Raw genomic sequence first — 14,033 nt, forward strand, 5'->3', positions numbered from 1 at the left:
CATCATGGATGAGGCTTTCCCCCTGGGCCCCAACTGCAGAACTGAAGAAATGAACGTAGCCTTCAAGCCTCAGACTTCTGCACACTGTGTTCTTCCAGCTGATGCTCCCACCTTTTGGAAACCAAAGCTGCCAACTTGGACTCTTGCAAAACACACATTCCATTCATAAGTGCGTTTGTGCATTGTTTCTCCCACACCCTTCTAGGCAGCCAATGCTGAGCTGAGCTGCCAAGGCAGCTGCCTGAGGAGCAGTCTTAGGGAAAAGGCAACTGGAGGTTTTTATGGAACTCTTGATTTGGGTTTGGAACTCCTGTGCCTATATTGGGGTTGCTCAGAACAACACTAAAGCCACATGTTTTTATTTCCTTGGACCTCTGAAAATGACCTCTTAAAAAATAAATAGGGAAGTCAGTGTAAATTATATCCAATCACCCAGAAGCAATGACTGACAGTATTTTACAAGCTTAGATTTTTCTATCATTATTCATATTTTTAAAATAGCTACATAATATACTGTCATAACTCATAGTTTCTAAACCACGACTGTTGACTGAAGCTGTAGACTGTGTTCTTGCACATACACACTCAGCAGGAACCTCTTAAGAAAAGCTTCTGAGCCGGGCGGTGGTGGCACACACCTTTAATCCCAACACTCAGGAGGCAGAGGCAGGCGGATCTTTGTGAGTTCGAGACCAGCCTGGTCTACAAGAGCAAGTTCCAGGACAGGAACCAAAACCACAGAGAAACCCTGCCTTGAAAAACAAAAAAAAGAAAAGAAAAGCTTCTGTACTGATGCATATTGATACTTAGTTCTTTTGACTACAAAAAGATTCCACTGTTTACCAGCATAATTTGTCTCAAATCTTTGCCAGTGTGCTGCATTAAAGAATATTTTCATATGTTTAATTACTATTTTCTTGAGTACCATTTAGATTGACATCTAACTTAGAAGCTTTTTGGTCAGATTTTCTTCAGCGAGCTGTATATTTCTGTTGCCTGGTGTGTTGGGAAGCCAACTACTTTTCCATGTTGACTTTTTAAGAGCTTCTTGTGGATTAAGTATGTTAGAAACATTTAAAGTGTTTCTAGTTTGCTTTTTAAGACATAGAACTCTTGTAATTTAAAGTCCCGATTGATCCAAGGATTAGTGTAAATAGCCAATGGCAAAGCTTATATATCTCTAATGATTTGACTTCTATACCTCTGGACACCTCGACATATACCCAATTTACCTGATTATCTACCTTTGCTTCTTTTATAATTTGGGTCAACACCAAGGGCTAGAGGGATAACTTATAGAGCCAAGTCAGCTATCTGCTTTGAGGACTTGATAGGAGAGACAAGAATTGAAGACTCTTCTCTATCCCTCTGAACTACTTTTTAGTATACTTTCTTGATAGAAGTCCATTCCATATGCAATTATGCTCATCTGGTAACTGTATAAAAACTACTTGCCAATCATCTAATTGAAAATGGATTTTATCTGCTTGTAATCCATACAGCACTGTTAACAGCACCCAAGCTGTCTATTTTCCATTCCACTCTGCTACTCTCCAGTCTGTAAGTCCCTATCTGTGCTTAATAGAGGGGACAAAGCCCAGAAATAGTTAATGGGAGGAGTGTGGAACAAGGGTAAAACTACACAGTTTCTAGGGAATATCAAGCTTATTTATTAAGACCTTTCTAACAGAAAAGCCTTTTCTGATCCCCATCCTGCACCTACTACATCTTAGAAGATACCAAGAGGCTAGGAACCTTTAGAAACCATTAGCACTTCCACCAAAGAAATGAGCAAGATGGCTAGTCAGTGCCATTGTTGAACAGACAATAACCAGAAAGTACGAGAGAGGGACTAAGGGGCTTAAGTCTAGAAGTTAAGAATAGATGTTCTTGTTAGCTTTTTCCTCTCCTGAAGATGGGAAACAAGAACCCTAAGAGATACATACATGGACCCCCCAAGGGGAAGTAGACAAGGATCTCTTTAGTAAGTTGGCAGCATGAGGGGATGGGGGAGGGTGGTAATGGTGTGGAGAGAAAGGGAGCAGGGAGGACATGAGGGATTTGGGAAATCTAGTTGGGTAAAGGACAAAGAGGGAGAGCAAGGAGAGAGTTACCTTGAAAGGGGGAGCCACTGTGGGGTTAGCAAACCAGGCATTAGGGAAACTCCCAGGAATCCACAAGGATGACCTCAGCTAAGAATCTAAGCAGTCCTGGAGAGGGTACCTAAACTGCCCTTCCTCTGTAATCAGATTGATGACCACCTTAATTGTCATCATAGAAACTTCAGCCAGTAACTGATGGAAGCAGATGCAGAGATCTCACAGCTAAGCAGTAGGCCGAGCTCCTGGAGTCCAGTCATAGAGAGGAAGGAGTGATATTATGAGCAAAGGGGCCAAGACTATGATGGGAATATCCACAGAAACAGCGGACTTGAGCTAGTGGGAGCTCACTGACCCCAAACTGACAGCTGGGGAACCAGCATAAGAACTAGGCCCTTTGAATGTGGGTGACAGTTGTGTGGCAAGGACAGTTTGTGGGGCCACTAGCAGTGGATCCAGTATTTATCCCTAGTGCGTGAACTGGCTCTTTGGAGCCCATTCCCTATGGAGGGATACCTTGCTCAGCCTACATACAGAGGGTGCCCTGGTGTCCTGCCTCAAGTGATATGACAGACTTGACTCCCCTGAGGAGTGGATGGGGGAGGGGAGAAAAGGTGGGGAGAGTGGAAGGACAGGAGGGAGAGGAAACTGGGATTGGTATATAAAATAAGATTTTTTTTAAAAAGTTCAAAAAAAAATTCATCTCCCAATTTGGCACAATAGAAAGTTGAGCCCTTTTTGGGAGCTTGAGTGATGAAAGATCAAATGTAAATGCCACACAGTAAACTCTGCTCCCTGCCCTCCAATGTACCTAACATCTTTTTGGAGACTGTTAAGAGGGATGGTTGAACACTGAGGTATCATGGGTATTTCGTAGACTTTTTCTTAAATCCTAACACTGATGGAGATGCCTTTATTTTGCAGTTGAATAAAAAGTAAACTTAATCACTGCAAGCCTGATTAGACCTAGGGGCATACACAGGGCTCACAATGAACTTTTTTCATGGGACTTGAGTGACTTCATAAAGACGATTTCAGTAGCAGGGACAGTGCACAGAGATGATCACCTGTGTTTGGAGCTGGGCTCCTATCCTACATGGGTCATTTTCCCACACAGTTAACATGGCACAGCATCACTGGAAAAAGTCTTATAACTAATGCCTCAGAATAAATTCACTGTTTTTTGTTTTCTGCAGAAATATCAACAGTCAGGTAAACAAATTTATTGAATCCAACAGCAGATAACCTTCAAAATAAAAAACAACAAAAACAAAAAAATACTGTAGACATCAAAGACAAAAATGTGTATATCAAGTTAATATTCAGGGGCTATTTGAAGAGTGCAACAGTGCAGAGAATACAAAAGTATTACCTTTTGTCAAGTTTGTACAACCTCAGACATATGCTGGTCACAAACCAAGAGGGATCCACAAAGGTGGAGGGTCACATGAGCAGTGGACTCATCACCTCAGCGGCTTAAGACAGGATATGTGTGATATCAAAATTTAACCAAGCCCTGTTTACCTATTGCTTCAAATTCCCTCTTCGAAACCTAGACCCATACTCAGTGCAGCAGGGAAGAGCAGTTAATCAGATTCTGAGGACTGGGGACCAGTATTATTAGAGGGAAGGTACTTCTTCCATAGCAAATACAGTTGTGCTGAGAGAAAAACAGCAGCTGCTGAATGGCTTCTTCTGGCAATGCTTGAGATAGATACGTGATAGAAGTAGGTATCTGAGAGCAGGCTGGGTTTCCAAGAGAAACAGAACACTCCACTCCAACACTAGAATCAGAACTTGATTACTCAGCCAGCCACACCATCTCAGCATCTGCGCCCAATGCTTAAGCATCATTCTTTTTAAAAGGTGGGGGGAGAGGCTGATAATCATCCCCAGCATGTAGTCCTGGGCTAACTGGTATGGACTGCTATTACAGCTTACCATAGGAATGTACTCTGAAGAGGAGTGGCAAGAACTTCCCCTCTACGTGACCCAAAAGGGAAGATCAGTGTCACATGTCCTTTAAAAAGCCCTAACAGACATATTTTGATAATTTTGTTCGTTCAAGTATTAAAGCTAAATACTGCTCGAGTCCTTCAAGTAAGACCCTTGTCAGTTACCGAGATGTTCAAGTCATCACTAGCCATCCTAACATACATGGGAAAATAAGTCTAAGAAAGAAGGGGGAGAGGGGGACTTTTTAACAGTAGCTTTCTCCTGTCCCCTTGCGTAACTGTATAGCCGGGTCTACCTGCTGCACTGAAGACCCCACTTGAAATATAGCAAACCATACATTCCAATATATAGACCTTTTGCTTCCTTAGTTTTTGGACTAGCCTTTATCTCAGCAACTTCCCACCAATGGTCCAAGTACATAATCTATGGGGTCCCATAACCTGATCTGGCCCAAAGACCAGGCCCTAGGAGACTGTTTCAAGCTAATACTATGTGCAGCTTAACTCGTTACTTTGTGTCCATCCAACATGAACAATACTGCGTTGCACATTTTCTGTTATCTTTCCCTTAGCCTAAAGCTTTGGCTGAAATTTGAATTTTCAGCCAGCTCTGGAGAGATTTTCTTTTATCAGATGGGTACATACAGGCTTTTGGACCCAACAATACACATGTTGGCACATCCGCCACAGTAAAGAGAGCTGCTGAGGCAACCTCTAGAAGTACAGCAAAGTGTCATTAAGAATGATACATTCAAGTTTGGCAAGGCTAGGGGAAAGAATTCAATAAAACAACCCTTTACCTCATACAGCTTGCTAATAAATAACTAAAGAAATACCATGGGAACTCAAAAAGTCGCTTGCCAAAAGTAAGCAGTTTTCCAACAGAATCTGTCTGTGTAGTAATGCTTAGATGTTGCAGAATTCCAAAATGGCACCCACACATCACACCTCCCCACATCACCCCAGTGTCACAAAGCTGGCTTACCTGAGGGGCAAACATCTGGCCTCCAGCCACTGCTGGAGCAAGCCTATCTGAGGGTGAGTGAAACAGAGGGTTTTGTTTCTCAGAACTGTTAACTACAAACCTTATACCTTGCTGTGAATCTCATGGCAAAACAAACAAAAGACCACTGCACAGAGAACCCCAGCTCCCTCTAACTGTTCCTTTCACTGGTTTCTCAACAACAGCATTATAAATACAGTCACAAATAATTTCTAAATGACGGGCTGGAGAAACTGACTGACCATCAGCCAGAATCTACCCAGAGGGAAAGAAATCTAGTTCCTTGAGTCCGTGGGGCCCTGACAGCCTCCCTCTCTTGGCACTTCCCTGCGCATACACCCTTTCTTACCAGGGACAGAAAGTCTTACCTACAACACTCCACTACTCCTTCCCTCCTTGGACTTCCACCTACTCCAGCATTAGAAAGACTGGCTGGGTGAGATCTCCAAAGGCTGCCGTGTAGCTGTGCCCTGGGAAACTGTTGGGCCCCTGGATACTGACTTGCTCAAGGACTTTGTCTTACTATGGCTAGAAGAAAGAAGCACATCTGGCCATCAGCCTCTTCGGCCTTCCAGGACTTTCTTACGTCTGGGGCTGATTTTCAGGTTTCTCATCTGTGCCTCAAGAAAGGACAGTTGTCAGGCCTACAAAAACGCTCCCTGTGTCAATAGTAGTTTTAAGAAATAGGACTGTCATCACCTTAAATAATCATCTTTATAAAGACAGGAGCCCAGAGCTGTAAGGCTCATAAAGAACTCAAAGCATGCAACTCTTGCCCATGGCGAGAAATATATACCCAGGATTTGGGATAGACTAATCAAGGGAGAAAATTCCAAATATTTAACAGACACTTTTCATTGTATCAAGAGTATAAATATTTTTGTAACTTTTATTAAAAGATTCCCTTTTTAATCTGTTCCGAAGTATTGGAAGCTGAACTATACAAGCTCCTACCACCCACCTTCCAGTACAATTTTTTTGAGGATATTTTTTTAATGGGAAATTATCAAGAGGGTCCTCTAGTAAACTAGGTAGGACAGAGTCAGCTCTTCAAGCCCTGGTGGCAGCTTGACCAAAGCTGGCCTGGCAGAGTGAACATGTGGAGTCTAGAGAACTGGTTCCTCCTTCCTGTGAGCAAATTCATTCAAGTTCAGTGAAAATGTCCAAATTCATATACAATAGCCTCCATTTATGATGCTCCCTGGCATCTTAACTACAGATCAAAGGCAGCTCCCTCTTTTATGGCCAGTTTTAGCGGACAAATAAAGGAATATAGATACATATATGTGTATATATATATTTTATAAAGGTAAAATATATACATATCTTATATATGTATATATACATATCTGGGGGTAAGGGAAGGAGAGGAGGGTCATGTAAACCTAAACAGTCATCACATTACCCCAAATGAGCTTGACATGAACAAAAAGATAATAAATAACTCCTGGGGGTTAAGTGACAACGTGGGCGCAGCAGAGAGGGAGAGGGCATACACTTAATGATTCAATACACTTGGATAATTTGTTTGGCAGAGTTCAGGCCAGCCTCAGGCTTCTGCACTTGCCAGACAAGTAAGCTGATGATACTCAATAAAAACTAAAGAAAAAAAAAACAGTTTGAAGCAGAGTTCCATGCTATAGTTTTCTTGGTCAGCTGGCCGGCAGGCATGCTTTTCTCACCACCCAGAACGGAAACTTTGGCTCCAAGGCAAATGAAAAAAAAAAAAAGAAAAAAGAAAAAAAAAGCATTTCCACTCATGACATGAAAATACAGAACATCAAAGAAAACTATCAAAGAAGTCTACTTCCAGCAAAACTGAGGTAGCACTGCTTTCTCTGCATTCAACGCTTAAGTGGTTTCAGTACAATGTGTTCTAACAAAACAAAACTGCTCACTTGACTGACAGGTACAGCATGGTGATGGATAAATTAAACATGAAATGCAACAGGTCAAAGAAGGAATGGGCAAGAAGTGAGGGAGGTAAGGGCTTTGGATAAATTAGCTTAAAGGGATGGGTGGGGCGTCAGGCTGCAAATGTTCTTGACTGGCCTTGGCCCTGGCTCTCCAAGAGCTCCAAACTGTCTGGAAATTAATGCAATGTGGCTAACAGTTAACACTGCTATTCATATCTGTGTAAATTTTTTAAAATAATTATTACAACCTAAATTCAACCATGTAAACAGCACTACACACAGTACAGACCTGCCCTGAAAAGTAATATGCAAAACTGAGATCTGGCACTGTGTCATTGTAATGTTAACTCAACCTAACAGTCCCTCCCCACCCAGGCCTAGACCCTCCCCCACAAAACCAAAACAAATCTAATACATTTGTGCAAGAAATGGCAGGCTTATTCTATCTGAAGGCTTCAAAAAAGGTACACAACATGTAGCCAGGTTCAAATATTTTGGGGGATTTCTCACCCAAAAAAGAAATAACCAAAATAACCAAAAAAATGAAGAAAGTGCCTAAAACATGATACAGCATTTTAGAGCCCTTTCAAATACAAGGCAGAGAAAGGTGTAAAGTAGAAAATATCCGGATCTTCAGTAATTTCCAGAAAGGTCCAATTCCTCACTTGGCTGCAGGGCAGCAGGCAGATCCTCAGTGCGGCTCCTCTGGACACAAGCCCTCGGGCCCTGAGCTGAGTGCGCCTCTCCCCTCTGCTTCTCTTCTCCTCCGATCCATTTCCCACTCCACAAAGGTGTCAAAGAGACTCGGCCAGGCCTCGTCTTCACTGTAGTTGCTGAGGTCAGGGCCAATCACCTGAGTGAAGTTGAGAAACATGTTCCAAGTGTCCCGGGAGATGCCCTTGATTCCCGAGGGGTTCTCTGTTAGGAAATTTAGCCATTGGTCCAATACAGGAGGATTGTTCTGGGTAAATACTAGTTTCCACAGGGCAATGGCTATTTCACGATGCAATGACCGCTGCCCTTCTTCAGAGTCCAGGCCAAACTGAAATGTAAACCGGTAGAGATCCTTGAATTTATCTTCTTGCTTGGCTTCTGTTAAGAGGCTAGGGAACCGTGCACAGATCCCATCAATGCTGTCTGCACTTATTGCTTTACAGCCATCAAAAAACTCCTTCCTGCGACAGGTAGGAAAAGGTATGATTAATAAGTAAAAATGATGCCATATATGGTGAGGAAGACAGCACAGTAACAGGAGGCAGACACAGGAGGATCTCTGAGTTCTATCTAGGCCAGCCTGGTCTACACAGTGTTCTACAGCTAAGGCTCAATGGTCAGACCCTGCCTTGAAAATAAAGAGATATAGATAGACAAACAGAAAAAAAAAACCAGAGCTCAAGAGATGGCACAGTGGATTGCACTGACTGCTCTTCCAAAGAAGCCCAGTTCAATTCCTCTAACCCACATGGCAGCTCACAACTACCTATAACTCCAGTTTTGGGGGATCTCACACATTTTCTGGCCTCTGAGGGTACCAAGAATGCACACAGTGCAGAGACATACAATGTAGGCAATACACCCATAAACATAAGCACATAAACATGGCTTTGAGGGCCTGGCAAGATGGCTCAGCAAGTAAACATACTTGCTACTAAGACCTGAGTTTGATCCCAAGAGCCCACAAGACAGAGAACCAACTCCCTCAAGCTGTCCTTTGCCCCCTCACACTCACAGCATGGTCTATGTGCATGCACACACATACAAAACCCAAACTATGTAGTTTTTAAAAGCTTTTAACTATATTTTTGTTTGTTTCTGTTGTTTTATGAGATAGGGTAGCCCAAACTAGCCTTGAATTCTTTACCCTTGTACCTCAGCCTCCTGAGGGCGGGTTTTATAGACATGTACCACCACACCCGGTTGTGCGCATTTTTAACATGTATACAGCACTTTGCAGTTTATAACATGGTTTCACACTTATCATCACAGGGACCGTACAGGTTGCTCAAGTGTGAGGCATCTGATCTACTGAGCAGATCTACTGGCCATATGGATGAGTTTTGAAGTCCGTTCTGCCAGGGCAGGTATGGTGGCTCACGCCTTTAAGCCCAGCACTCAAAAGGCAGGCAGATCCTGAAGTCTGAGGCCACCTTGGTCTACATATCCAGTTCCAGGCCACTAGGGCTATATAGTGAGACTCCATATTTAACAACAATAAAAAATAAAAGTCAGTTATTATCCATAACCCTGCACTCTTCAAGTCATGGCCTGCCATGATCCTGCCATATCCTTATATACAAACAACCCCAATATGGACACATAACTATGACAATTTGTACAACTCCCTCTTGACAACTGGGGCCAGCTGTCCTCGCTGCACACAGGCCTAGCTGCAGAGGTATATTCCAGAGACACTTACTCTGTGGACACTTAATGCCCGGCAGACTACAGATAAATATCGAATGAGTGAACTGACATATAAAGGAGCAAGAGACAAGTTCTGAGCAGCTATCAGTGTAGCTGAGCAGCAACTTAGCAACAGGCTTCACACTGCTTAGTCCTTATTACCTTCAGGCGGGGTGTTAGCAGCCAGAGTTAGGCTGCCTCTTTGTGCTATGATAAATACAACCGTGACCTATCAATCAGGCAGTGCCTTGTTATATAAAGAAAAAAACCAGGACAGCAAATGGTACATGTTTATAAACCCAGTCCTTGGAGGCTGAGGTACCAGGGTAAAGAATCCAAGACTTATCCGGGCAGTGGTGGTGCACATCTGTAATCCCAGCACTAGGGAAGCAGAGGCAGGTGGGTCTCTATGAATCCAAGGCCAGCTTGGTCTACTAAAGCTAGTTCCAGGACAGCCAGGACTATTACACAGAGGAAAAAAAAAAGAAATTCAAGGCTTTATGGAGACATAAATCCCTAATGAGAAATCTGTTCAGTAATTATGCTACAGTACCAGACATGTGATAAAATAATAATAATCCCTTAGGAGAGTCTAGGGAATTCTCTGGATCAGAACCACAACTCAGAACACTTAAGCTTTAGAGAAAATGGCCAGAAAGGAGGGGAGACCACTTGCCCCAAACCTGTGAAGTCAGCCCAGTTCTGCCCTAGCTGGTACTACTACCCAATGTCACTTTCTTTCCTCCTCTGTTCACCTGCTGACAAGGAAGCATCTGTAACTAACCTGGTGAATTTGCACATGGTAGCCGCCTGGAACTTCCAGGCCAAGAGCAGCACTCGAAATTCCGTAGGATCAACACATAGGTCATTGCAAAAGCGCTCCATGCCTTCCTCCAAGATTGCATCCTCCCGCTCGTCCTTGTAGCGCCTGAACAGTTCTTCCAACCTCTGCAAGGAAGACTCCTCAGCATTGGTCTTGGACTCCCTCCCAGCATCTCCAGAAGATGTTGGCAGCTGGCAGGCCTCAGTGGCAGCCTCTGCTTTCTTGGTCCCATTGACAAGGATATCCCCAGCTGGTTTGCCACAAGGTGGCACCTGTTCCTCACGGTGGCCAGCTCCCCGCCTGCTGTGTGACTTGCTGCTAGGGTCACGGTCTCCATTCTTGCTGCCCAAGGTTGATGAAGGATTCTTGCACTTGGTGACACACTGGCCCATGGTGGTGATGGCCTGGCCTCTAGAGTGGCCCCCTCCGGATCAGATGCCCTCGTTGCTGCTGGCCCATGTACTTCAACATGCCATCAGTTAGAGGAGCCAGCCAACCTGGAAGGAAATTACGTAACAGTCACCTATAAGCAGAGGAGTGGGGTAGATACACTACACTCCAGAACTGTCCACCAGTGACCACTCTATTTCACTTAGCTAACAATGGAAACAAGGGAAACTTAGCTAACAAGGGAAAGACCGTACCCCACCCCTCACCACTGCTGTAATTCATCTCCATGGCTTATCCTTGGAAATGGTGGCTAAGGGATACATGGAGAACCAGCATGGGAAATTCCTAGAATCCTTAAAGTAGCACAGGTTACAAGAGGCTGATTCATTTGCAGAACATCAGAGACTACGTTTCTGACAGTGTTCTGGGGATATATGTCTTGTCAACTTTGGCCTTCACATAAGGAAGTTATCTGGACCTGAGTTAAGCCAGAAGTTCATCATCTGGCTCTACACCAAATAACCTATGTGTTCAGATTTTAATAAAGATTGTTTCAGTAAGTCTTTTCTTCCCAGCATAACACAAGCAAAACCTTGGAGTATAAATTATCTTGGCCTGGTAGCCATGGCAACTAATTGAGCAGAACAATACAGAAGTGGCTAAGTCTATGGTAACAGTAATGGATGGAACTGGTGACACTCCTTAGTAGGAGTCGAGGAGAGTTAAAGGAACCTCACCTCACAGCAGCCATCCCTTCTCCCTAAGATGCTAGCAGAAATAAGGAATGGAAAATTAACTGAAAGCAAGACTTCATGAGGAAACTCCTATGAAGTCCTAAGAAGGTCATTCACACTCCTCAATAAGTCCAATAAAATACTTTGGTTTGTCCGGCTGGATTCTGGTGGACTAAGGAGAAGAGGCCATATCCAAGCCACCTGTAATCTCATAATGGTCTAATGGTGAGTTAAAGAGTTACGATGTCAAAACTACAAGCAGGGGCCTAGCCAACCAACCAGTCAACTGAAATGTATCTGATCCTTTGGATTCACACAGGTGTACCTCCTAGCTCCGTCCTGCTCCACCCACCTATATGGAGCCTGTAGCCCAGGTACTTTCCCAACCTAGGTGTGTCTCCACGCCCAGTACAGTCTCAAAGAGGTACAACTGCCAGATTGAAAGGCTACACTGAGCAAATTCTTCAGTTCGTATTATTTGTTATAACTTAATTTTTTATATGAACTGCTAGAAATTTGTGACAAAAGCAGAAGCAACTTCTCTAATACAGTCTACTCAGGGCTTGTTCTTAACTGCCAACTAGTTTGCTATAATAGACAATCCATTTGCAATTTAGTACTTGCGAAATTCTGCCAACTACTAGAACAATGACGGCCACCGACACCGCACTGTTAGTGTATGGATGCAGAGCCAGCAGTGTAACAAGGAAAGCAGACATCAGACAAAAAAATCAATGTCGGTCCGGCATGGGCCTCCCACTTCTAAGGAGCCTCCATGGCCCTTCATGGTGCAAATTCAGAGTTCTTACGAGTCTGGTAATAGGGCAAAGGGCAGTTGTTAAGAAAAGCTGAAAAAATTAAACAGCTTCTACCAACAGTGTCCAGATAAACTGGGAGTTCCCTTCAAGAGGATTCTCTCTAAAAGGAAGCAGTGAGTGTAGTCATCCAAAAAGACCCACAACCATTCCTGTAGCTAGGGCAGACTCCTATCAGGGTGTGTCCTGTTCTCCACCCTCAGAGACAAAGACATGTCTACACATGCCCTCAAAAGAACTACAGTTCCAACTTGCTTTAGAACACACATAAACACACCCTTAAAAGTATTTTGGCTATGAAAAGTGACAGACCCCAGCATGGTTTCTTACAGGCTGTTCATACTTTGGGCCATGTAGTAAGCCATAAGTGAAACCTATTCAAATTTCAAAAGGCAAGGGGTTAATTCTTGGAAGACCATCATACAAGAGAAGCAACTGTTCCAGCAGAATTCTCTCCAAACAAGGACTGCAGCATGTGGAGGGTCTGGTTTCCAGATTTGTGTTTCTAAAGTCTAGATTGCTGAAAGAAACAAAAGGCCCAAACTTACACAAACCCCACATGCTCACAGACTGGCTGACTCACCAGTGTTTGCTGCTCAGCTCCTGCTGCAGGAGGCCCAGCACCCAGTGCGATAAGAGGATTTCCTGCCCTCCTTCTGACCCACCTACCCAGGCCACTCACCCCGCCCCACTGGACAGATGCCTCAGTACAGCAGTTCCTTCCAAAGCCTGGCACCAAGGCCTAAAGGTAAGGGCAGAACAGATGGGGCTACCGCAGAGGCCTAAATCCCATTTACTCTGCTGGGTCTTCATGTAAAAACATCTTTTGATGACCTGATACAGCGGAACCAATTGAAGCCTGAAGGCTATTAATATGTTCAGCAGATGAGAAAAAGGGGGAAATCAATATCGGCAGATGATCAATCACCCAGTGACAGAAGGCCGGCTTTCTTCTGTCATAGTGCCTTTCTTTGAAAGGTTCCCATTCTAGTGGGATGGAGTAGTGGTCTCGAGTCAGAGCTAGTATTTTCTTGTCTGCTGGTGGATACTGCTCCTGGGTTGCTTTTTGAGTTCTCTGGGCTTCTCCAGGCCCAGTCACAGCAACCAGTCCTGTGTTCAGGAGGCTGTCAGAACCTTCTTCAGTCTTTCAAAGCTGAAGGTTTCACTGGCTGTTGGCTAACAGCAGCCATCAATTATTGAGCATTTGATACAGAGCCAAGCTCTATACTAAGTAAGCTTTTAAAAAATTATTAGTTCATGTGACCTCCTCACCACAATGCCATTTAAAGACAGGGAAACTGAGGCTCTGCAAACATACAGTAAATTTATCCAACATCACAGAACAAACAGAAACTGGAATGTTTAGTTCAAGAAACCACGACCAAAGGATCATGGGACAGCACAGTGAGTAATGCTCGGGAGCAACAATAGAGCAGCCTCAGAGCTGCAGACCTTAACCACCAGCCTCCAGAGAGAACACCACACTGTCTGCATGCACGCTCAAAGACGTCCAGGACGCTCCCCATGCCAGGAAAGGAGGAGGTGTGCTAGAACTAGTCCGCTTGCCCTAGACCTGCTCCATGTCAGTGTGGTGGAAGCTCCAGCCATGAAACTGAAGCCTAGCTCTGTGACCAACTGAATTTCCTAAACCTACTTACATACTGCACATGATCAGTCAGGAAAGGTAGATAATAGTACCTGGTACATCCAGTCAGCCCTATCCCCAAAGTCATTAGCTCAAGTTCGTCTAAAAAACAGTCTCACAGCCGGGTGGTGGTGGTGCATGCCTTTAATCCCAGCACTCGGGAGGCAGAGGCAGGCGGATCTCTGGGAGTTCGAGGCCAGCCTGGTCTACAAGAACTAGTTCCAGGACAGGAACCAAAAGCTACGGAGAA

The 14,033-nt window shown here is 44.1% G+C and overlaps 1 protein-coding gene across 4 annotated transcripts in view; it reads right to left on the bottom strand.

Annotated features, from left to right (window-relative positions):
- Positions 1 to 3,307: 3,307 nt before the first annotated feature.
- Positions 3,308 to 14,033, bottom strand: part of Dcun1d3 (defective in cullin neddylation 1 domain containing 3) — a 42,032-nt gene continuing 31,306 nt past the window's right edge. For all 4 annotated transcript variants that reach the window (XM_075972053.1, XM_075972054.1, XM_075972056.1 and 1 more), the window contains 2 exons: positions 10,161 to 10,696; positions 3,308 to 8,148 (listed from right to left, as the gene is read on the bottom strand). In XM_075972053.1, the coding sequence (XP_075828168.1) occupies positions 7,665 to 8,148; positions 10,161 to 10,591 (915 nt within the window). In that variant the 5' untranslated portion in view covers positions 10,592 to 10,696 and the 3' untranslated portion in view covers positions 3,308 to 7,664. The remainder of the gene's footprint in view (positions 8,149 to 10,160; positions 10,697 to 14,033) is intronic.

The sequence above is a fragment of the Microtus pennsylvanicus genome, chromosome 5 (genome assembly GCF_037038515.1).
Source record: "Microtus pennsylvanicus isolate mMicPen1 chromosome 5, mMicPen1.hap1, whole genome shotgun sequence".
NCBI classification, from domain to species: domain Eukaryota; kingdom Metazoa; phylum Chordata; class Mammalia; order Rodentia; family Cricetidae; genus Microtus; species Microtus pennsylvanicus.